The following is a 22,137-nucleotide window of genomic DNA, read 5'->3' as shown; positions in this document are numbered from 1 at the left end:
TATGCTAGATTTCCCTACTTGAGCCCATGCCTGAGTCCTCAGATGGGAGCTCACTGCCATGGCTCATTGTGCATTCCGACTCAGCGGTCAGCAACGAGAAGGGCCCGGGCTCAATCCGGCCTACGGCTGGCCTGCTAAAAAACCACTGCTGTCCCAGCAACCCATCTCTTTCTTCCCTCACCCTCCTCTGGCAGACAGACAGGAGGAACGAACGGGAACACCACCCTATCACTTTCAGCTGACGTACGAAGCCGACTTGATGCTGAGTCAGAGAATCGATCCGCCAGGCTGTTTGACGTTGACCCAGAGTCTTGGACAGAAAGAAGACATTTCCCAACCCTGTGATCTCATGCACACTGTCCTCTTCCCTCTCGGTACAAAGAGATCAGCCATCCTGTCCTTCCTTTCAAGAGCGCTGTCGTGTTTCTCAGAACACTCCTGCTTTTGATGGGAGGCAAATGGCGAGGCTTGCTAAGTAATCCACAAAGCCTTATTTAAGCAACAAACGTCTCTTCTACCTGAAGAGTCTAGACTCTAACCTCTTAGAAACATCCCCCTAGGAAAAATCATGCAAATTAAGCAAGACAATTGTCCGTCCAAGAAGAATAGGAAGCCACTTCTCAAACACCTGCAACTTCAGAGAGCCTGGCGCGGAGGCAGGTTCTGGCATAATTGAACCGACTTTCTCACACCTTCCTTCCATGCAGTGTGTTTTAGCTTCCAGCGGACCCTAGCATCAGCTAGCTTGTCGGGACGCTCTCCTCCAGAAGAAAGCTCACTTCCCACTGAATGTGTAGGATTTGGCCTTGAGGAGATAAGCTCTGGAGAAGGCTGACTCCCAGATGGGGAATCACCCATGAGAGCATCCTCCCCCACTGGTACAGGCTGGCTGGTGTCTGGCGCTGCGTCTTCTAGTTCTGAACCTGATTCTGATTGATTACCTGAAACATCTCCCAAAACAGGGGCAGTAGGGTTAGACATGACAAGCGCTTTGCCCATGTGGCCTGCATTCGTTCAGAAATTCAGAGCACATCAGGTTTGGAAGTGAGACTATTCTGGGGTCACCAGGGCTGTCCCCCAAGAACAGACCAGCATTGCCTAGTTTCCATCCTCCTCCTAGATTAGGGGTAGGGAACCTGGGGATATTTTGGACTACAACTTCCAGAAGCCCCATAAAAAACCATAAGCTTGGCCAATGGTCAGGAACTATGGGAGATGCAGTACAAAACATCTGGAGGGCACCAGGTTGGGGAAGGTTGTAGCACAGGAATGGTTGAGAAGAAACTCAGCAACCCGGAAAGCAGACCGACCATGTCTTTAATTCAACCCCATTTCCATTTTGCATCTTTTCTCAAATTAATTTCAGCATAACGGGGAACAAATCAAGCACTGGAACCAAAACGTTTATCTGGGGAAGGAAAAAGCTTTTCAGCAGAACAAAGATAATCTTCTGAGCGGGATCCAGATTGTTTATTGTGATTTCATGATAAACTGGGAAAGTCCAAATGCCAAAAGTTTTAAAATAACTTTTCAAGGGGGAGGAACAATTCAATGGCCTTCATCATTTCTCTCTCGCATATCCCTTGGGGCTTTCCCAAAGGTTTTCAAAAATGCTGGTGGCCAGTTCTTTGCACTGGAAAAATTTAGACCAGACATGTTGAGGAACAACTCCCGTTATCTAGCATGCTGGATGAGGGATGATGGGAGTTGCCCTCCAACACTTTTGGAGGGTGGCCACATAGGGGGAGGTGGTTTTAGACCCTTCGCCAATCACAGAGAGTTTCATCTTCCCATTTCAAGCCAGAAATGCATCTTGTAATTATATTTATTATAGACTTACTGGAATTAGCTGTGGGCACACAGACAAGAGTCCATACTAACAAGATGATAAATCAAGTCCCTGCCCCAAAGAAGCTGAAAAAGAGCTATCAGTCCTCAGACAAACAGCAGATGGAGCCAGCCCTGTAAATTTTGGGAAGTCAACACCCATTGAATATTAAACAACATCTAGTGGAAAGAAAGATCTTGAAAGGAAAATTAGCTGCCTTTGATAAGAACTGGACTTCTTTTTAAATAAACAGCGCTGCATGAGGCAGAACTGAGGACAGTGCAAAGTCCTACCGAGCAGAATGTAACCAAGAGCCAGTGTGGCCTAGTGGTTAGAGCAGCCTCCCCCCAACCTGGTGCCTTCCAAATGTTATGGAATACAGCTCCCAGCATGCTTCACCATTGCCCATGCTGGCTGAGGGTGATGGGAACTAAAGTCTAAAACATCTGAAGGGCATTAGGTTGGGGAAACTTGGGTTCGAGAGACTAGGGAAGCCAGTCTTCAAATCCACATTTGGACACAGACTTTACAGGGTGACCTTGAAGCAGTCAAAATCCCTCCACTGTGATCTATCTGGCAGAACTTAAATGCAGAACTGCTGCAGGGATAAAATGGCCAGGTGTGCTGAGCTCCTTGCAGGAAGCATTGGATCAAAATATAAATAAATAAGCTTATGTTCTAAACTAGCAAAATGCCTATCATTATGACAAGAAAGGAAAGGAAAGGAACCTCTCGTGCAAGCACTGAGTCATTGCTGACTCTTCGAGGGACGCCAGCTTTCGTTGACGTTTTCTTGGCAGGCCTTATAGCGGGGTGGTTTGCCGTTGCCTTCCCTGGCCATGATTACCTTTCCCCCAGCTAACTGGGTACTCATTTTACCGACCTCGGGAGGATGGAAGGCTGAGTCGACCCGAGCCGGCTGCCTGAAACCAGCTTCCGCTGGGATCGAACTCAGGCCGTGGGGAGAGTTTCGGCTGCAGAAACTGCTGCTTTACCGCTCTGCGCCACACGAGGCTCTTATGACAAGAAAAGCTGCCACCAATAACTCAATATCTAAGCCCCAGGATGGAGGGCACCTTGCCCTTATTGTAGAGTAACCCTAAGTGCATTTTATTGCTCCCCACCCCATACCCCAAGAGCAGAGACAGTAAAGAAGGACAGTCGAAGACACTAGTTATGGTAAGAACTAACCTGGCTCCCTGCCACTGGTGACTCCAGCCGCTGAGAATCAGGCCTGCTCCTATCTGCATAGCCCCACCCTGGATTCCGTTTCTTGGTCACTCAACAGATCTCCCCAACATCTAGTATCCAAAGAATGCTTGGATGTTCATTTTACCCTTAGGCCCAAGTCTGAAAATGACTCACTCTCAGAAGAGCCCAAACAGGGCTGATCTGCAACTACCTCCTCTTTAGAATAAAACCAAGACCAGAGAAGTGACATGCAGAGAGACGACACGCAGCCTCCTTAAAGGGTAGACAATTCTGCCGTGTCTCCTATTTCGTTCACAGCTACTGAATAAATCAATGACATTCATGCAGAGGTGCAAAAAAAAGGTTGACTACAAGGAGAGGCACCCCAAACAGTGGCCCCGTTCAGACAACACGCTAAACCATGTGCTTAACCACAAAATGGTTAACGGAACCGTTTTGTGGTTAAGCAGCATGGTTTAGCGTGTTGTCTGAACGGGGCCAGTAATTCATACTGATCCAGGTTCCTTGGCTGTTTGGGGGGTAGAGGGGCAGTGCTCAGAGTGCCCTTTAATTATTTATCCCACAGTCCTAATACACTTAGTAGAGCATGAATGTGCAACCAGATTTCCCTTGCGGAACGCACTCCCTTGCGGGAAATATGTCAGGAGCTACGAACTGGCAGCAGGCAGCTCAGAGTCACCTGATAGTTTCTCTCTCTTAAGATCATCGCCACCTCTCTCTCTCTCTCTCTCTCTCTCACACACACACACACACACACACACACACACACACACACCATCCATTCACAAGACCTATTCACAACACCCCCGGCACTCTCTCAGCGCTCACTGCTTGGGAGGAGAGGAGCTGCAATCTGGGCTTTCCAAATTCCTGCCTCTCCCCGCTCAGGCAGGGAGGGGGCTGCCCAGGCAGGGACACCTCAGGCGAAACCTTCCAGAGGTGCTGCAGGCTGCCTAAAAATGCACAAGCTGCCCACTTCTGCACTGGGGATTAAGCTACGTTGAACACAGCGGGGCTCCCACCTGAGTAAGCTTGCACAGGACTTAAGGACAAAAGAAGAGCCCTGCTGGATCAGACCAAGGGTCCATCTAGTTCAGCACTCTGTTCACACAGTGGCCAACCAGCCATCGGCCCGGGATGAACAAGCAGGACATGGTGCAACAGCACCCTCCCACCCATGTTCCCCAGCAACTGGTGCACACAGGCTTATTGCCTCAAATACTGGAGATACCACACAACCATCAGGGCTAGTAGCCATGGATAGCCTTTGCCTCCAGGAATTTATCCAACCCCCCTTTAAAGCTATCCAGATTGGTGACCATCACTACATCTTGTGGTAGCGAGTTCCATAATTTAACTATGCCGGATATTCGTTCATGGTGCACTTACTACGCAAGTTTGGGAATTATTTCTGTAGAGCATGACCAATGCTGGGAAGTGCTTCTATACACACCTACACCCACAGGACTCTCTGCCTCCCTTCTTGCTGTCTGCTGCCTCCCACGTCTGTCAGTTTAGACTGTATGTTCCTTGGGGCAGGGGCCTGTCCTTTTGCTTATGCCAGCCTGCAAAGCTGCATCGATATTATTTGAGCCAGGAACTCTCCTGGCCCTGATTCCTGGATGCGCTGGGGGTGGAAGGGAAAGAGGGCTCACAATTCAACACCAGGGGAGATCCAAATAATTAGCCAGCCATACGATTCAGCGGTTCAATTCTCTGTCAGGCTACACCTCTCCTCCCTGTTTCCTTTCCAGCTGGTCATTTTAACAGCGACTTTCTAACTCTAAGAACTCATCTGCTTGTTTTCCCTCCTCCTCGCCTTTTCCTTTCGCATCGTGCCTTTTTAGATTGCAAGCCTGCGGTCAGAAATTGCCTCGTTCTTATTGATCTTACGTAAGCCACTTTGGGAGGGTTTTCAGAGAACGAGCAGGATAAAAATGCTCTCCATAAACAGGCAACATCTGTAGTGTCCCTTAGAGCCTCCCCCACCCCACACATAATACTCCCCACATTACGAGGGCAACAACAAGCACCGAAGTGAGTCTTGCTGCAAAAATCGCTTCCACAATTCCGTCACGCATTGCAAACCTAGGTGCACCATTTAGCCACTGCTGGGGGGCCACCCCATAAACTGAATCCCTTCTTCAGTTCCCTGCGAATGTTAAGGATACCCAGTACCCCACAACAGAAATAATTACCCATCAGATCCACTGGAAAGAGGCTGCCAGCCTAGGTACCACAGTGCCTCCACTCCTCTCCCCTTGCATACTCACAGAAATTGTTGCACAGCGCACAGCTATCTCCTGCAATCCAAATGTGCCCCCAACCAGCCCCTGGCTCCATCGCACGCTAGCCCCACAGCCATCCTTGCTAGCAAGCACGGTTTCCCCAGACTCCTAATGTGACCTGCATTAGGAGTCTGGGGAAACAGGAGCCAAGCCAACCATCTAGACAGGCACTGGTGTCTCTCTCCATGCGATGAAATAGCTTCACTCGGTACCCGTCTTTACGTCAGCCTCCCAGATGTGTTGGACTACATGCCCCATCATCCCCAACCAGCACAATGTCCGTGTTGGCTGGGGATGGTAAGAGGTGTAGTCCAGCACATCCAGTGGGCGCCCGGTTGGGGAAGGTTGCTGAATGTTGCTAGAGGCACCAGAATCCTGCCCCCAGTGGGGAGAAAGATGCATCAACCACCAAAGCCAGACAATTCAAAGTGGGAGGATTACAGGGCATTATTTCCCACAGTCACTGTCTCTGGTTTCCCCTTGTACCTTTTAAAGAAAACTCAATCAGTTGGGACCTTCCCTTTCACTGCATAGCTATTGCATTGCACTGCAGTTGCACTCGTGAATTTCTGCCTGCCATGCAGCCTTTAAAAGATGCAACCACCCTGTCAGGAGAAACAGAGACCAGCCCTAACCCCACTTTTTTTCTTTCCTTAGTCCCAGTAAGGATTGTTGTTGTTGTTGTTGTTTCTACAGAGTTCAAGCTGGTGGAATACACACAGATAACATGCTAAGCCCTGGTTAGCTCGCTAACTGTTTTGCAGCAAATGGTGAGAGTGATTTAAACAGGCCCCTGTTTAAATCATGGTTATGTAGCTACCATGGTTAGCGATGATTCACACGGCACACCAAGTCATGGTTCACACGACACATTAAGCCATAATGCTTAGCTCAAAAATGCTTAACCACCGTGGCTTAACATATCTTCTGAACAGGGTTCATTGCCCATTAAAGAACTAATTACATGGTTATTGTGGTGGTAAAGATTGAACCCTTCCCTATAAGGAATTCAATTTCTTTTTATTACATTCATTTATTTTAATGGACATACCCACCCCAACATTAAAGTACTTCAAGGCAGTTCACAATTGCAAAGGATCACCTCCCCTTTCATCTTTCGCAACAGCCCTGTGGGGGAGGCTAGGCTGAGGGCCCGTTCAGAAGACACCTTAAACCATGGCTTTAACTGTGATGAGTAAGGCTTTTTGCTTTATGCACCATGGTTAAAGCCGTGGTTTAAGGTGTCTTCTGAACACAGCCCTGTTTCTGGCTTAACCACCGTGGTTTAAGATGTCTTCTGAACATGGCCCTGCTTTCTGGCTTAACCACAGTGGTTTAAGGTGTCTTCTGAACACGGCCCTGCTTTCTGGCTTAACCACCGTGGTTTAAGGTGTCTTCTGAACACGGCCCTGCTTTCTGGCTTAACCACAGTGGTTTAAGGTGTCTTCTGAACACAGCCCTGCTTTCTGGCTTAACCACTGTGGTTTAAGGTGTCTTCTGAACACAGCCCTGCTTTCTAGCTTAACCACCGTGGTTAAAGCCATGATTTAAGGTGTCTTCTGAACTATGTGTAATACTAGAGATCAAAGTTACCAGGCAAGAACAGGAGGTACAGCCTCCCCTACGAGAGGGGGAAGCTGCACCCTTTGAATTTCTGCCTGTCAAGCCATCTCTCTAAGACACAAAAGCCCTTCCTTTAGTCCCCACCCACAAGCACTGCCAGCCCCGCCCCTTTTCTTCCAGGCCACGCCCAGTAGGGGGCAAATAGCCCACTTTGCCAGCCCCGCCCCTTTTCTTCCAGGCCACGCCCAGTGAGCGTGCCAAACACCCCTTTGCAAGCCCCGCCCCCACCCGGCTGCGGCCGTTGGTTACCGTTGCGCGACGCTGAAGAGCCGCGGGTAAACTGCCTCAGCGCCGCTCGGCTCCATGCCTGCGGCGCCTCCCGGGGCTCATCCCTCCGGCTCCGGCTCCGGGACCGACCGGCGCTCCGGCGCGGCTCCGAGCGTCGACTAGGCTTCGCCGCCAACATTCCCCTCACGGAGACAGCAGGCGCCCAACCCCCTACACCCGCGCCAGCCAATCACCGCCTCAGCCGCCCGTCGCCGGTCCGCCCTCCCTTCGAGACAACAACCAATCAGGAAGCGGTTCAGAGATAACAGACAACTGGCAAGACCGGCTGTTTGTATCCCAATCCACGCCGGGGCCGCCATCCAATCACAAGCGCCTCTGGGGGGGAAAGAAAAGTGGGGGGAGGCAAACTCCAAAACGCCCGCCTCTCCATAGTGCGAAAGCCAATCAGCGCCTTCCGAATGAAGCAGTGCACCCTGGGATTTGTAGTACCTGGCAGATTTAAAGGGGTACTCAACCAAGGCGAGAGTAGCTCCTTTACTGCTTCTGCGCGCATCTATTAAAATATACTAAAGGGTGACCCTATGAAAAGGAGGACAGGGCTCCTCTATCTTCAACAGTTGCATTGAAAAAGGAATTTCAGCAGGTGTCATTTGTATATATGGAGAACCTGATGAAATTCCCTCTTCATCACAACAGTTAAAGCTGCAGGAGCTATACTGGAGTGACCAGATTTAAAAGAGGACAGGGCTCCTGCAGCTTTAACTGTTGTGATGAAGAGGGAATTTCACCAGGTTCTCCATCTATACAAATGACACCTGCTGAAATGTCCTTTTCAATACAACGGTTAAAGATACAGGAGCCCTGTCCTCCTTTTCATATGTTCACCCTAACTCAGGGTGCATTCCAATGCATATTTAGACGGGGTGGGGGGAGTCCTATAACTCCCAGCATTCCCCAGCCAGTTACAGGGCTTTTTTCTGTCTAAAATACGCATTGGACTGCACCCTCAATGCATCCAACCTGGGGTGGAGGGCACAGATGCAAAAGAGGCCGGGGCTCCTGTACTTTTAATAATAGCTGCATGCAGAGGGAGGCATTTCTGCCCATGTGCAAAGTACACTTGTTGAACCTCTGCACTGGGCAGAAGGCAGGTTGGGATCTACGGGTAGATCTGTTGATTTGCAATAGGCCAGGATTTCTGGCTTCAAACATTTAACGAGACAACAACCCCCCCCCCCCCCATTATAATTTAGTCTGCTCGGGCACAGGAGAGGTTTTTTGTGTGACTCTTGTTCTAGGAGTACGTCCACCACCACCACTACCACACTCCCAGAGCCAGTATTTTGCACATGGATTCAGTCGGTGGATTTCAAGGTTCTAGAAAAAGAAGAAAAAGTCGATCCTGCAACCCTGAAGTAGGCCCGTTCCCTTATCTACACAACTATTCCAGTTGTGGGAGCCTGGTGCCCTCTTTTGCAGCTGGCCACCCTAGTCCAACTAAAATTCCTTCTGTGATTCCGAACATGGCACATGAAGCTGCTTTTAAAACAACAACAGACAAATTCGTGGAGAAGAAAGCTATCAATGGCTACTCATTTTGAAGCTATATGCTACCTCCAGTATCGGGGGAACACATCCCTGTATGCCAGTTTCTGGGGAACATGAGCTGAAGGCTCACGACTTCCTTGTGGCTTTCCCACAGGCAGCTGATTGGCCACTGTGGGAACCAGGAGGCTGAATTAGATGGACCCTGGGTCTGATCCAGCATGGCTTTTTAATTCAAATCGACAGCACTGTTCTATGCATGACTACTTAAAAGCCCCATTGAGTCTGATGATACAGAGTCTAACGGCAACAAAGATGATACAGGGACTTGAGAACATGCCGTATGGAGACAGGCAGAAGGAACTTGAGATGCAATACTACATCTCAAGATGCAATACTAAAAACGAGAAGGATCTTTGTAGTATGAGATGCAGTAGCTTGTAGTATGAGATGCAATACTACAAATGAGAAGGATCTTGGAATTGTTATAGATCTCAAGCTGAATATGAGCCAACAGTGCGATATGGCTGCAAGAAAGGCAAATGCTATTTTGAGCTGCTTTAATAGAAGTATAGCTTCCAAATCACGTGAGGTACTGGTTCCTCTCTGTTCAGCCCTGGTTAGGCCTCAACTAGAGTATTGCATCCAGTTCTGGGCTCCACAAATCAAGAAGGACGCAGACAAGCTGGAGCGTGTTCAGAGGAGGGCAACCAGGATGATCAGGGGTCTGGAAACAAAGCCCTATGAAGAGAGACTGAAAGAACTGGGCTTGTTTAGCCTGGAGAAGAGAAGATTGAGGGGAGACATGATAGCACTCTTCAAATACTTGAAAGGTTGTCACACAGAGGAGGGCCAGGATCTCTTCTCGATCCTCCCAGAGTGCAGGACATGGAATAATGGGCTGAAGTTACAGGAAGCCAGATTCCGGCTGGACATCAGGAAAGTATCCTGACTGTTAGAGTAGTACGACAATGGAACCAGTTACCTAGGGAGGTGGTGGGCTCTCCCACACTAGAAGCATTCAAGAGGCAGCTGGGCAGCCATCTGTCAGGGATGCTTTAGGGTGGATTCCTGCATTGAGCAGGGGGTTGGACTCGATGGCCTTGTAGGCCCCTTCCAACTCTGCTATTCTATGATTCTATGTTCAGTCTGGAGGAGAGAAGACTGAGGGGAGACATGTGAGCAGTGTATCTCCTGGCTCTGCTGCGTTCTGTGCTGGTGTCAAAACATCCTCAGTGGAAGCCCCTTGGCTATGAAAAAACTTGGCTATGAAACACCCAACTGAGCCAGAGGCTGGCTACATTTCTGCGGGGAAATGCCAAACCGTTTAGTTTTGATTGGCTTTAGGGGAGACAAGTCTTAATTTTATTTTCCTGCTGAAACTGCTCATGTGATTACAGATACAAAGCAGGGTAGGTGGGTGGGTGGGGGTATATCTTACCCACAAGACAAAGGGCTATGTGAGAAAGAGCAAGGCTAGCGAAAGGAGAGAAATAGTGACGAAGGGTGGAGTGGAGAGAAACAGCGAGGCTACAGGCTGGAGTGGAGAGAAAGGGCAAGACAAATTATTATTATTATATTTATTTGTATCTCGCCTTTTGCCCAATGCTGGGCCTCAAGGCGGCCTTACAAAGTTTAAAATATACATGGGGGGGAGGGAAACAAAACCATAAGCAATTAAAAAATACACAACAAAATTATAAGACATTAACATAGATGGAGGGCCAGATTATTCTCCAAAGGCCTGCTTGAACAAAAAAGTTTTCGCCTGCTTCCGAAAGCCCATCAAGAAGGGAGCCAGCCTAGCTTCCCCGGGAAGAGAGTTCCAGAGCACCGGAGCAGCCACCGAGAAGGCCCTCTCCCATGTTCCCACCAAGCGTGCCTGTGAAGAAGGTGGGACTGAAAGAAGGGCTTCTCCAGAAGATCTCAAAGCACGGGCAGGCTCATAAGGGAGAAGACGGTCTTTCAAATAACCTGGACCCGAACCATATAGAGCTTTATAGGTCATAACCAGCACTTTGAATTGGGAGAGAAAGAGCAAGGCCAGAGAGAGAGACAGAGCAGGTATCCTTTGGGTATCTGAGACCCAACCCATATATTCTGTAGGGAAGCAAGTCAATGACGAAAAAGAATGGTGTGAACACTGTTGTGGATCAGCCCCTGCAATCTCAACTTTGGGAATTCCGGCCTTTGCTGGCAAGGATTTCACAGGCTGTGTGCACACGAACTGCCTCTGTCTAGAAGCATCCCAACAGTGGTACTAAAACACACACACACGCATCCACACCGCCTGTCCTATTGCCAGGGATTTTGCGAGTGAAATACGCCTATTAGTCACAGAAAGCAGCTTGTCCTTCTTGAATGGCCGCCTTGCTTCTCTTTTAGCTGCCGTTATACATCTATCATGGCCAAATAAAGAGAGCAAAGAGATTTCGATCGCTCCAGTCCTTTCTAGGGGAGGGCGGGGGGGGAGGGCTTTACAGAAACGAAGCAAACCTCAGCGCAGACGTCTCTCGTTTTACTGAAATCAGGAATCCCATAAAATGCAACGTCTTATCGCAGAGTAAGATCAGCCACTCTGTAGTGCCCCGTTGTGGTTGTATTGTGGAGCTGCGTGGACTCTGGCACACCCCATCCCTTTCCTAGCACAGCGGATTTTCCCTCCTTCCCCAGGATTACTACTTAGACATTTATATTTGAAACTGCCGCATCAATATAAGGTTGCAGCAAAATTCCCCCTTCTGCTCTCTCCACTACTGGCTGATTACACAGTGGAAAATATATAGATATATAAATGGGAGAGGTTTTCCTCTTTGGTCCTAATTTTGCAGCATATTTATGAGTTAGGCCTCATCTAGAGTATTGCGTCCAGTTCTGGGCTCCACAATTCAAGAAGGACGCAGACAAGCTGAAGGCCCCTTTCAACTCTACTATTCTATGATTCTATGATCAATTCGGGTTTCATGCCAGGGAGAGAAAAGCGCTTTCTGCTCCCATATTTATTTATTACATTTATATCCTGCCTTTTTTCCTCCTTAAGGAACCCAAGGCGGCATTCATGATCCTCCTCCTCTCCATGTTATCCTCACAACAACAACCCTGTGAGGTAGGCTGGGCTGAGAGTTTGTGACTGGCCCAAAGTGGGGTTCAGTGGCCAAGTGGGGGACTAGAACTCTGATCGCCTGACTCCCAGTCCAATGCTCTAACCACTATGCCTCACTAGCCCATATGTGACTAACATTTCACCATTTCGAGGTGACCATTTCTTGCTGTCCGGATTTGTGCTGTAGGATTCTTTTCATCAATGCCCTTGGCCATAGCTTATGACCAACCTCAAGCAAATCAGCACTGCTCACAGCCCACGAGGGCCCAGTACACAGCACACCCCTGGCTATCAGCAGTGTCAGTCTGGCAACAGAAAGTGAAAGGAAGCCTTATCGCGCATTGTGTTCAATGAGATAGCGCACAGAAAAGAGAGCCAAACTGCACATTATACTAAACTCAAAGCTTTTCTTTACTCTAGTGAAAGCTTGCACGGCCCCAGTGCACATCAGAGGAGAGGATTACAACTCACCCACCCACATTATTATTATTTACATTTATATCCCACATTTTCCTCCAAGGAACCCAAGGCGGCGTTCATAATCCTCCTCCCCTCCATGTTATCCTCACAACAATATATATGGTTCAGGTCCAGGTTATTTGAAAGACCGTATTCTCCCTTATGAGCCTGCCCGTGCTTTGAGATCTTCTGGAGAAGCCCTTCTTTCAATCCCACCTTCTTCACAGGCGCGCTTGGTGGGAACATGGGACAGGGCCTTCTCGGTGGCTGCTCCGGTGCTCTGGAGAACTCTCTTCCCGGGGAAGCTAGGTTGGCTCCCTCCTTGATGGGCTTTCGGAAGCAGGCTAAAACTTTTTTGTTCCAGCAGGCCTTTGGAGAATAATCCAGCCCTCCATCTATGTTAATGTCTTATAATTTTGTTGTGTATTTTTTTAATTGTTTATGGTTTTGTTTCCCTCCCCCCCCCCCATGTATATTTTAAACTTTGTAAGGCCGCCTTGTGGCCCAGCATTGGGCAAAAGGCGGGATACAAATAAATATAATAATAATAATAATAATAATAATAATAATAATAATAATAATAACAACAACCCTGCAAGGTGGGTTGGGCTGAGAGTCTGTGACTGGCCCAAAGTCACCCAGTGGGTTTCCATGGCCGAGTGAGGACTAGAACCCAGATGTCCAAACTCCCAGTCCAACACTTTAGCCACTACGCCACACTGGCTCTCATATGGAGGATTAACAGAAGAAGAAAGCCTCTGTTTACATCAGACTTTTTTTTTCTTTTGTTAACCACCCTCTGTGTGTGTGTGTGTGTGTGTGTGTGTGCGTGCGCGCGCGTGCGTGTGTGTGTGTGTGTGTGTGTGAGAGAGAGAGAGAGAGAGAGAGAGAGGGAGAGAGAGGGAGGGAGGGAGGGAGGGTGGGTATGGAAGTTTAATTCTCCCCTCCAGGTGCTTGGTGGTCCCAATCCAAATCAGGCTGTGCGTAATTATTCTAGTTTTCTTTAAAAGCTTATCTTTAGTTACTAGCTATCAACAATACCATCAACATGACGTTTACTTTGGCCCAGAGACACAAGGTTTCCGCAGGTCTGAGACGGCCTTAAGCAAAGTACTGCATTGTGAGCCCTGGGCGGCTTATTGAGTGAGGGCAGCTGGGCCCTTGGGTCTCGCCAACATGTAAATTTTCCATCCTGTCCCCCCACCCCAAGCCTAGCATTGTAAAAATAAATAAACCACAGCTAAATTCAGCCACCCAGCGCCGTTTGAAGTGCTGGGCTAGGGCTATGTGTGCGTGTGTATTTTTTAAAATTGAAGTGTGATGCTGCTGATTTTTTTTTAAAAAAGCAGTTTTAGGCTGCATTAACAGAAGCCTCGTGCCCAGTTCATGGGAAGTAATAGTTCTGCATTATGATGCACTGCTCCAGTCCGCATCTGCGGTACTGTGACCAGTTCCAAGCGGCACATTTTAAGAAGGACATTGACAAACTGGAGGGTATCCAGAGAAGGGTGACTAGAGATGGTGAGGAGTCCTGTGAGGAACAGGTAGAAGAGCTGCCTATGTTTAGCCTAGAGAAGAGAAGATGTAGATGAAGGGCAGACATGACAGCGGTCTTCAAATATCTTAAAGGAAATGAAGGATCCAGAGAGCAAGATTAGAACAGGGAAGCCAATTTTGGCTACGCATTCCTGCATTGAGCAGGGGGTTGGACAAGATGGCCTTAGAGGTCCCTTCCGATTCTACTGTTCTATGGTTCTTCTTACTGGAGAGGCTGGGACCGACTGCATCCCAGCCTTCCCTCTGGCCCATTTTCACTCTGGCATAGGAACAAGCCGCAAGCAAAGCAGGCTTTCCCCCCGCCTTGTCCTCAAAAGCCCACTTTTGTCAGAATCACGCAAGAAGGTATGCAGATTTTATGGACTTGAGGTCTCCGTTAAAACGAGTTTGACGAATGGACTTCAGATGCCTTGAACCAGGTGACACAGCCCTACTTTTAATTCTAGACGCAGCAGACAGCAGGTGCCGACCTAGAAATTGTGCGTCACCTTTTTACGCACACAGGAGGGGATGCATCTCTCTCGGGCGGCGCCAGCCAAAGAGCACACACACATTGTCTGAAAACAATGTGTGTGTGTTTTGCTTCAGAATTGTTTGTTTATGCAAATGGAATTGACTAAAACCCACACAGTGACTGGGTTCGGACGACACGATAACCAACCGTGGGTTAAATAGCCAACAGTTAGTTATTGTGTTGTCTGCTGGGACATTTTCACACCACGGTTGAAATAACCAACACTGTGCGGAGTTGACTATTTGAACAACCGTTGGTTATCATGTTGTGTGTCGGGTACTGTTGACTATTTCATTGCACACGGTTGTTTTCAGTGACTACAGAGTCCCTTGGCAAGAGAGACCAAAGTAGCAGCAGTTGCCACTCTAGTCCAGCTGGGAGAACTCACAATGGCTGATAGGATCATAGAATAGTTGAGCTGGAAGGGGCCTATAAGACCACACAAACTTCTTATTTGAAAGACTGCAGTGATTTGACAGAAAATGGCAGGGGAAAAGGTAGCAAACCAGGACAGAAGTCTGGGCTTGTGTTATGTCTAAAGAATCCAATGTTATCTGTCTGGATCACACATGGGTTTGTTTACATCTGTTTCTGCCCTTTTAAGGGCACCACCAAACATGTTCCATTAAGTGCTTTTTAAAATTTTTAAAAAGGCAGGAGTGAAAGGGAAGGAGCCATCAGGAAGCTCTCCTGCACAAGCCCTGCTGAAATGAAAGCTCTTGCACAAAGGGGAAGGGAGGCAGTCCAGGGGGGTGGACCCAAAATCTGTAAGCATCCCCCCTTCCTCATGAGCCAAGATCGGTCGCTCTGCACTTGAAAGAAAAGGTTGGTCCGGGAGCTGTGCAAAACGCCACAGCCAGTTTGGCAGCAGGCCTCCCTGATTTTTCTTTTAAATTTAGGGGCAGCGGGAGCATGAAACATTACTGTGATTTCCCCCTTACACTGCCAGCATGCAAATATTTACCCATGCAAACCTGTCCAGCTGAAAAGGCAGCCTAGAAATCACTTAAAATAAGTGACGGGAATCACAAAATCACAGCAGCAAAGTTGGGAAGGGCATATTCTGTCCAGAGCCCTGGCACAGAACTGCTCCCATCAACTCACTGGCTTGAAAGGACTCAGAAGCAATAATGCAACAAAAGAACCCAAAAGTGCCAGCGCCACAGCTAAGTCTGTAATTTCCAAGAACTTCAGAGATGGACATGCCAAAAATATGAGACATCAAAAAGAAAAGGGTGTTTCTATCTAGTCTTTTTTTAAAAAAAAATCTAGTGAGGAGAGAGGAAAAAACCTAAGAGAAGGAAATCAGAGTTACCAGCTGTACATGGCTTGGCACTCTCCATAGGAATAGGACCACAACTCCTATCATCCCCAGCCAGCATGGTGGGAATCGTAGTCCAACATAGATGGAGAGCACCAGATTAGGGAAGGCTTACGTTAGACAATGTTTACAGCAAATCAATGCCAGGTCAGGAAAAAAAGAGACATGATGGTCTCACTCTCCTCCCTAACCCCCGTTAACAGGATTTCTGTATCTTTAACAGTGGCAGAGCAGGCAGAAATCCAACAAGTGAAGCCATTCCCATCTCTATGCTGGGCAAAGCTGCACCTGCAGGATTTCTTTCCCCTGCCCCTAGGTGAGTGTTAAAAGCACAGGTGAGGTGCAGGAAAAAGGTTGTGGGTGGGAAGGAGGTACTTGGATAGTAATAACAAATGGGCACAGATGCATGGTGCAGTGGTTAGAGCATCAACTCCGAAACTGTGTGCTGAGCACTGGAGGCTCCCATGTCAGTGAGGCAGTGAATCCACTCCAGGGAACTTTAAAGGAGCTGTCCAAGGTGCTTCCACAACTTGGACAGCTCTTTTAGAGTTCGTACTGAAAACCGGAGCGGATTCACTGCCTCACTTACACGGAGCCGCCAGCTTTCACTGGTGCTGAGCTGCACTAAAGAACAGTTTGTATTCTAACATTTTCCTTCCCCTGTTCTAGAACATGCTCCAGAATCCTCTGGAATGCACTGGGCTCTCCTGGGAGCCATGCTGTTGATGACGGAAGAGAAGACCACCCTGGCCCCATCCATCAGCCAGAGCAGGAACAGCTGCAGGGAGCATTGCTCCCCCTTTGCTGCCAGCAAGAACACCTGGCTCCAGCTATCAGTTGCCCGGGGGCCACAGAGCCAAAGGGAAGCACCCTCAAGCCCTCCACCATTGGCAAGGGAACCAAGGGCTGCTAGGTTGTGTGTGTGTGTGTGTACTCAAAGGTAGGAGGCCCACTTGACCAGATCAGATATTGTTGCCAATATTAGGTAACATCAAGAAACAGTTCCTGTATTTGCTTTCTTTCCTCTTCCCTCCTCACCGCTTCTTCCTTTTGTATCGTGTCTAGTAAGTTGCGAGCCTGCAGGCAGCAACTGTCTTATCTCTGTACAGAATTAGGAAAAGGTCGAGCACTTCGTAAGTGGATGGTGACGACGTGCTAGTTTGTTCCAGTTCCAAACCAGATGAATCATGTCACCTATGTTCAAGAACTAGGGGGGCAGGGGTGTGTGTGAGGGAGACAGCTCTAGGGTGACCATATGGAAAGGAGGACAGGGCTCCTGTATCTTTAACAGTTGTATAGAGAAGGGAATTTCAGCATGCAGCACCAGGTGAAATTCCCTCTTCATCACAACAGTTAAAACTGTAGGAGCTATACTAGAGTGACCAGACACAAAAGATGGCAGGGCACCTGCAGCTTTAATTGTTGTGATGAAGAGGGAATTTCACCAGGTGCTGCATGCCTACAAATGACACCTGCTGAAATTCCCCTTTTCAACACAACTGTTAAAGATACAGGTGCCCTGTCCTCCTTTCCATGTGGTCACCCTAGGCAGCTCCCATTATTCCTTGAGCAACATTTACCTAACCTTTCTTTTCAACTTAAAAAAAAATCCATACGATTTCCCCAAACATTCTCACTGTAGCGAATTGATTTCCAGGGAGGGATATATGCATTTACCATTATATGTGATGTGAAATTAACTTTAAAAAATATAGCCAAAGCCCAAGATTGCAAATTACTGATAAGATAGCTTTCCTCTTTCAGTGAAGTCAATATACAGCAGGCTAATCCCCCCCCCCCCCATGAGTGCCCCATACCTCTGGGGGAACTTGCACGGACTGCATAAGTTTTATAATCACTCAGAAGAACATCCCCGGTGCACCATGTTTCCTGAAGGAACTTTAAAAATATCAGCATCAACATCCCTCCAAAACTGAAGAGTACAGTGCCCTGCCAATACAGCAAGCCCGATAGCAGATCTTAAAAGTAGGCTGCCAATTTCAAAACTTGAAGGCTAATACATCTAGGGTAATTTCTCCTCCCCGCCCACGCTGTGCTGCTATCATTTTACAACAATTACAGTGGGCTTGTCCAGTGTATTTTAAAACCTGCATTCTGTTCCCAAAACCAAATCGCACTTTAAGGCACCACCATAGCTCATGGACGTTAAGAGAGCTCTACTCCTCCGTGAATCCATCCAACCCCTTCTTTGAAAGCCATTTAAATGAGCGGCCGTTTGCTGCGTCTCGTGGCAGCAAATTCGTCAAAGCATCGCGCACTGTGCCAAGCAATACTTCCTTTTATCTGGCCTGAATCTCCTGCCAGCCAACTAATTTCACTCCATGACCCCAGGTTGCTGGATGCATAGTATTAAGAGAGAGAGAAAGAGAGAGAGAGAGAGAGAGAGAGAGAGAGAGAGAGAGAGAGAGAGAGAGAGAGAGAGAACACAGAGAAATATGTCTATAAATATTCTACATGTCATGCAGAATTGTAAAAACCTCTGTCACGTTCCCCACGTTAGTCTCTCTCTCTTTTTTTCTAAACTTAAGAACTCCAAACATTGCAGCCATTCTTTCCAGAGATGTCGTTCCAGCCCACAATAATTTTGGGTGCCCCTTTCTTGAACCTCCTCCAGCGACCCACCACGCTTTCTCCTATGGAGCAACCAGAACTGCAGGCAGTATTCCAAGCAGAACTGCCTCATATAGACTTACACCATGGCACGACTAATCCGGGCACTCTGAATTTCAGCCTCTCTTGTAATGACCCTTTCACCACCATCAAATGCGGCGTCAACATTTTCAGCCCAAACGCAGAGTCAACATTTTCATCGCAACCCCCAAGAGCACTTCCCTGGGAAGCCGCTACCGGTTCATACCCATATCGATTTAGTTGTGTTCGGATGTGGCTGCTGACAACAGTGGAGGCTGGTGGCTCCGATGTCAGTGGGGGCAATGAATCCACTCCGGGTTTCAGCTGGAACCAGTCCGAACTCCAAAGAAGCTTGCCAAAGTGCAAAGCTATCTGAGAATTTCTGACTCCCGATTGTTTAAGAATAGCAGCAATAAAATGACTCCCCACCACCAGCACCCTAAATTATACTGCTGAAATGAAGATAGCTTTGTCTGACCCAAATCTGCTGCCAATTTCGTGAGCACCTTTCCCTCGCCATAAAGTCCTAGGTGGGACTCTTCACCTTGTTGTGGTTCCTCAGAAGAGAAAAAGAACCACACCCTGCATAAACTCAGAGGCACTCCTTATTATTTCTTCCTCTAAGCCAAAATCAGCAATTCAACTCCAACAGGCCTTCGCTCTGGGTTATAATACATCTAAAATAAACTTTACAGGCAGGAACATCCAAATAATTTTGCTAGATTAGCTACCAATAGACAGAAGACCTATCCTAGCTTGCCATACATGACATATCATAGAATACCGAAACTAAATGCTTATCATAAACTCTGTTTATGCCACTCCCATGAACAGAATACTCCAAGAAAAACACAGCTGTGTCTGTTGTGTTGATATAAACTAAACACAAAACTCATTGATTGATATGTTTAAAAACCCACAAACTTGCTAGACCAGACCAAAGGTGTTGCCATAGCCCAGAATCCTATTGTCAAGAGTGGTCAGCAAGGTGCATGTCAAAAAGCCCAAAAGTAGGGCAAGGAACAGATAACCGTCACTCTCTGTCCTTTGTCCCCAAAACTATCATGCTCAATAGCCATTGATGGTTTGAATTTGCTTAGGCCTTTAAGGACACAATCCTATGTATGGCTGGCAAGGGAATACAAGGAGATGTAAGATTTCCCCCCCTCTAAACATGCACAGGATTAGGCCCTTAAAAAATCAACAAAATCTAAGTTAGCAGCAGCTGCTTGAGATACCTCTCACACCCTTGCAACGAGCACCGCTCTTCCAAGAAAGCAGACCAACGAATCTGCCTCACAGCATGCCAGATCTCTGGCCCGTCGAACCCAGAACAGCTCACTCCAATTTTTCCCAGCCCCGTTAACTCGGAGATTCTAGGAATTGAACCTGGGAACTTCTGCACCGGACCAAATGCTCTACCACTAAGCTGTAGCGCAACATCCACAGAACGTTGTGCCCGCGGGTTTCTTTTTTAAAAAGTAGTTGCCTGCCCAAATGAGTGGGGGTGCACAGGCAGTGGCACCTTCAGCGGGGGACTTTGGGGCACATGTCTGGGGCAGGAGCGACCCCCCCCCCAAAAAACGCAGCACGGCTGGCTTACTACACCTTCACAGTTCGTGAAATAATATCTAATGCAGGGGTGGGCAGACCCTGTCTGAAAGGGTCTGCTTTGTTTTGAACTAGCAGGGTAACCATAGGAAAAGGAGGACAAGGCTCCTGTATCTTTAACAGTTGCACTGAAACAGGAATATCAGCAGGTGTCATTTGTAGGCATGCAGCACCTGATGAAGTTCTCTCTTCATCACAACAGGTAAAGCTGCAGGAGCCCTGCCCTCTTTTGTATCTGGTCACTCTGAGGGCAGGGTTCCTGCAGCTTTAACTGCTGTGTTGAAGAGAGAATTTCACCAGGTGCTGCATACACATACAAAGGGCACCTCCTGAAATTCCCTTTTCAATACAAGTGTTAAAGATACAGGAGCCCGGTCCTCCTTTTCATAGGGTCATCCTATGTACTAGAACCTGGAACTCCCCAACCAGAACCCGGTACCAGACAGACAGGTAGAAAGCAAGGGTTCTGAGCCCAGGAATTTGTTCTGAGCATGAGAACAGAAGGCCGCCCACAATCCTTCCCCACAAATCTCCACTCTGTTAACAATCCCCGCACACACTTCCCAGCTTTCTCCAGTGTGGCGTAGTGGCTAGAGTGTCAGACTGGGAGTCGGGAGATCCGGGTTCTAATCCCCCACTCGGCCATGGAAGCTCCCTGGGTGACTTTGGGCCAGTCCCAGACTCTCAGCCTAACCTACCTCACAGGGTTGTTGTTAAGATAAAATAGAAAGGAGGAGGAGGAGGAGGAGGATCGTGCATGATGCCTTGGGTTCCTTGGAGGAAAAAAAGGCAGGATAGAAATGGGGGGGGGGGGAATCAGCAATCTGGAGGGTTGGGGAGTTAGGAGTGAGAATCCGGAGTGACCCACTTCAAACCACCCCCCAGTGTAGATCCACTAGATCCCCAGCTACCTTCTGCCCATCCATGAGCTAAAGAGCCTCCCAAAAAGGCCCTATGTGCACCACTGCCCCGCGTGAGTGAGAAAGAGACACACACCCCTAACCCTCTCCGAAACCAAAACTAGGGCACCCTTCCCATCTCCTCCCGGCCTCAACCCATTCCTCCAGCTGAGCCTGAGCTGTTTCCCCATTTACACACCGCCTCGCCGCGGCCACTTTCTCCTCTCTTGTTTTTTGCACCTTGTTCCACACGCATAGGCCCCGTTCAGACAACACGCGAAACCACGCTGCTTCACCACAAAATGGTTAAGGGAATACATTCAGCTGAATGCATCTCGTTAACCGTTTCGTGGTTAAGCAGCGTGGTTTCGCGTGTTGTCTGAACGGGGCCACACACACACACACGGGCGGGGGGGGGGGGACGCTGCCCCAGGGGGAAGGGGGCTCTCCCTCTCACGTCGCCCGCATCCCGGGCCTGTTTGGGCTGGGGAGGGGGGGAGCAGAGGGGAGAAACTCAGCCCCTACCCTGAAAGATCTCAAATCATCCCGCCGCCGCTGCCTGGATCCCAACGTGGCAGGCAAAGGATAACGGAATGAAAAATACAGGTGGAGCATCCCTGGGGGGTGGGGGGGCATCGAGGTCCAGAGCCCCCCCCCATTAAAAACAACCCACCCCCACCCCACTCCACCCCACCGGCTTACTTGTCTTCCTCAATCTCGCATTCAAAGCTGACTCCTTTCCTCAACAAGGCGTCGCGCCGGCTTCTCAAGCGGGACACCGGAGCCGCCTCCAGGGCCATGATCCATGCCTGCCCGGAGAGCAGGCGCTGCTGGCGGCTGGGGAAGGAGGGAGGGAGACCGGGAGGGAAGGATGGATGGATGGATGGCCGCCTCGCTCCTTCTGCCTTTTCCCTCCCTCCCGCCGGCTAGGCCCGCCCAGTTTTGGCGAGGGGCGCACGGAAGAGGAGGAATTGGAGCGCGGCCGAAAAGGCGCAAGCCCGGCGCTGAACCCCTTCTGACCTGGCGGCGATCCAGTCCTTCATTTCCAGCCTGCCTTGAAGCCCTTGGCCGGAAGATCTCGGCGCAACCCAGGCGGCGGCAGGCCCGGGGCGCTCTGCACATGCTCAGACGCCCCCGCGCTTGTACAGGATTGCGGGTTCCTTCACTTTCCAGAGCGCGTTCCTCAACTGTCTCTCTTTAAAAACAGCAACAACAAGCCCTTGTGAAAAGTTAAGCGATGTCCCTTCGTGGGGTTTTTTGCATGAAACGCGGAAAACTTCCTTATGGGAACTCAGAG

General features: G+C 48.8%; 1 protein-coding gene across 2 annotated transcripts in view; it reads right to left on the bottom strand.

The window, feature by feature from the left end:
• GARNL3 (GTPase activating Rap/RanGAP domain like 3) overlaps positions 1–21,647 on the bottom strand; it is a 99,222-nt gene extending 77,575 nt beyond the window's left edge. The window contains exon 1 of one of the 2 annotated variants that reach the window (XM_063144844.1): positions 21,543–21,647. In XM_063144844.1, coding sequence (XP_063000914.1) covers positions 21,543–21,640 — 98 coding nt within the window. In that variant the 5' untranslated portion in view covers positions 21,641–21,647. Of the gene's footprint in view, positions 1–7,200; positions 7,369–21,542 lie in introns of those variants that run through there. The other variant, XM_063144845.1, reaches the window with a different exon arrangement.
• Between the last annotated feature and the right edge of the window lie 490 nt (positions 21,648–22,137).

This window comes from Elgaria multicarinata, chromosome 19, assembly GCF_023053635.1.
Source record: "Elgaria multicarinata webbii isolate HBS135686 ecotype San Diego chromosome 19, rElgMul1.1.pri, whole genome shotgun sequence".
Taxonomy (NCBI): Eukaryota; Metazoa; Chordata; class Lepidosauria; order Squamata; family Anguidae; genus Elgaria; species Elgaria multicarinata.
This window is presented reverse-complemented; position numbering and strand designations above follow the sequence as displayed.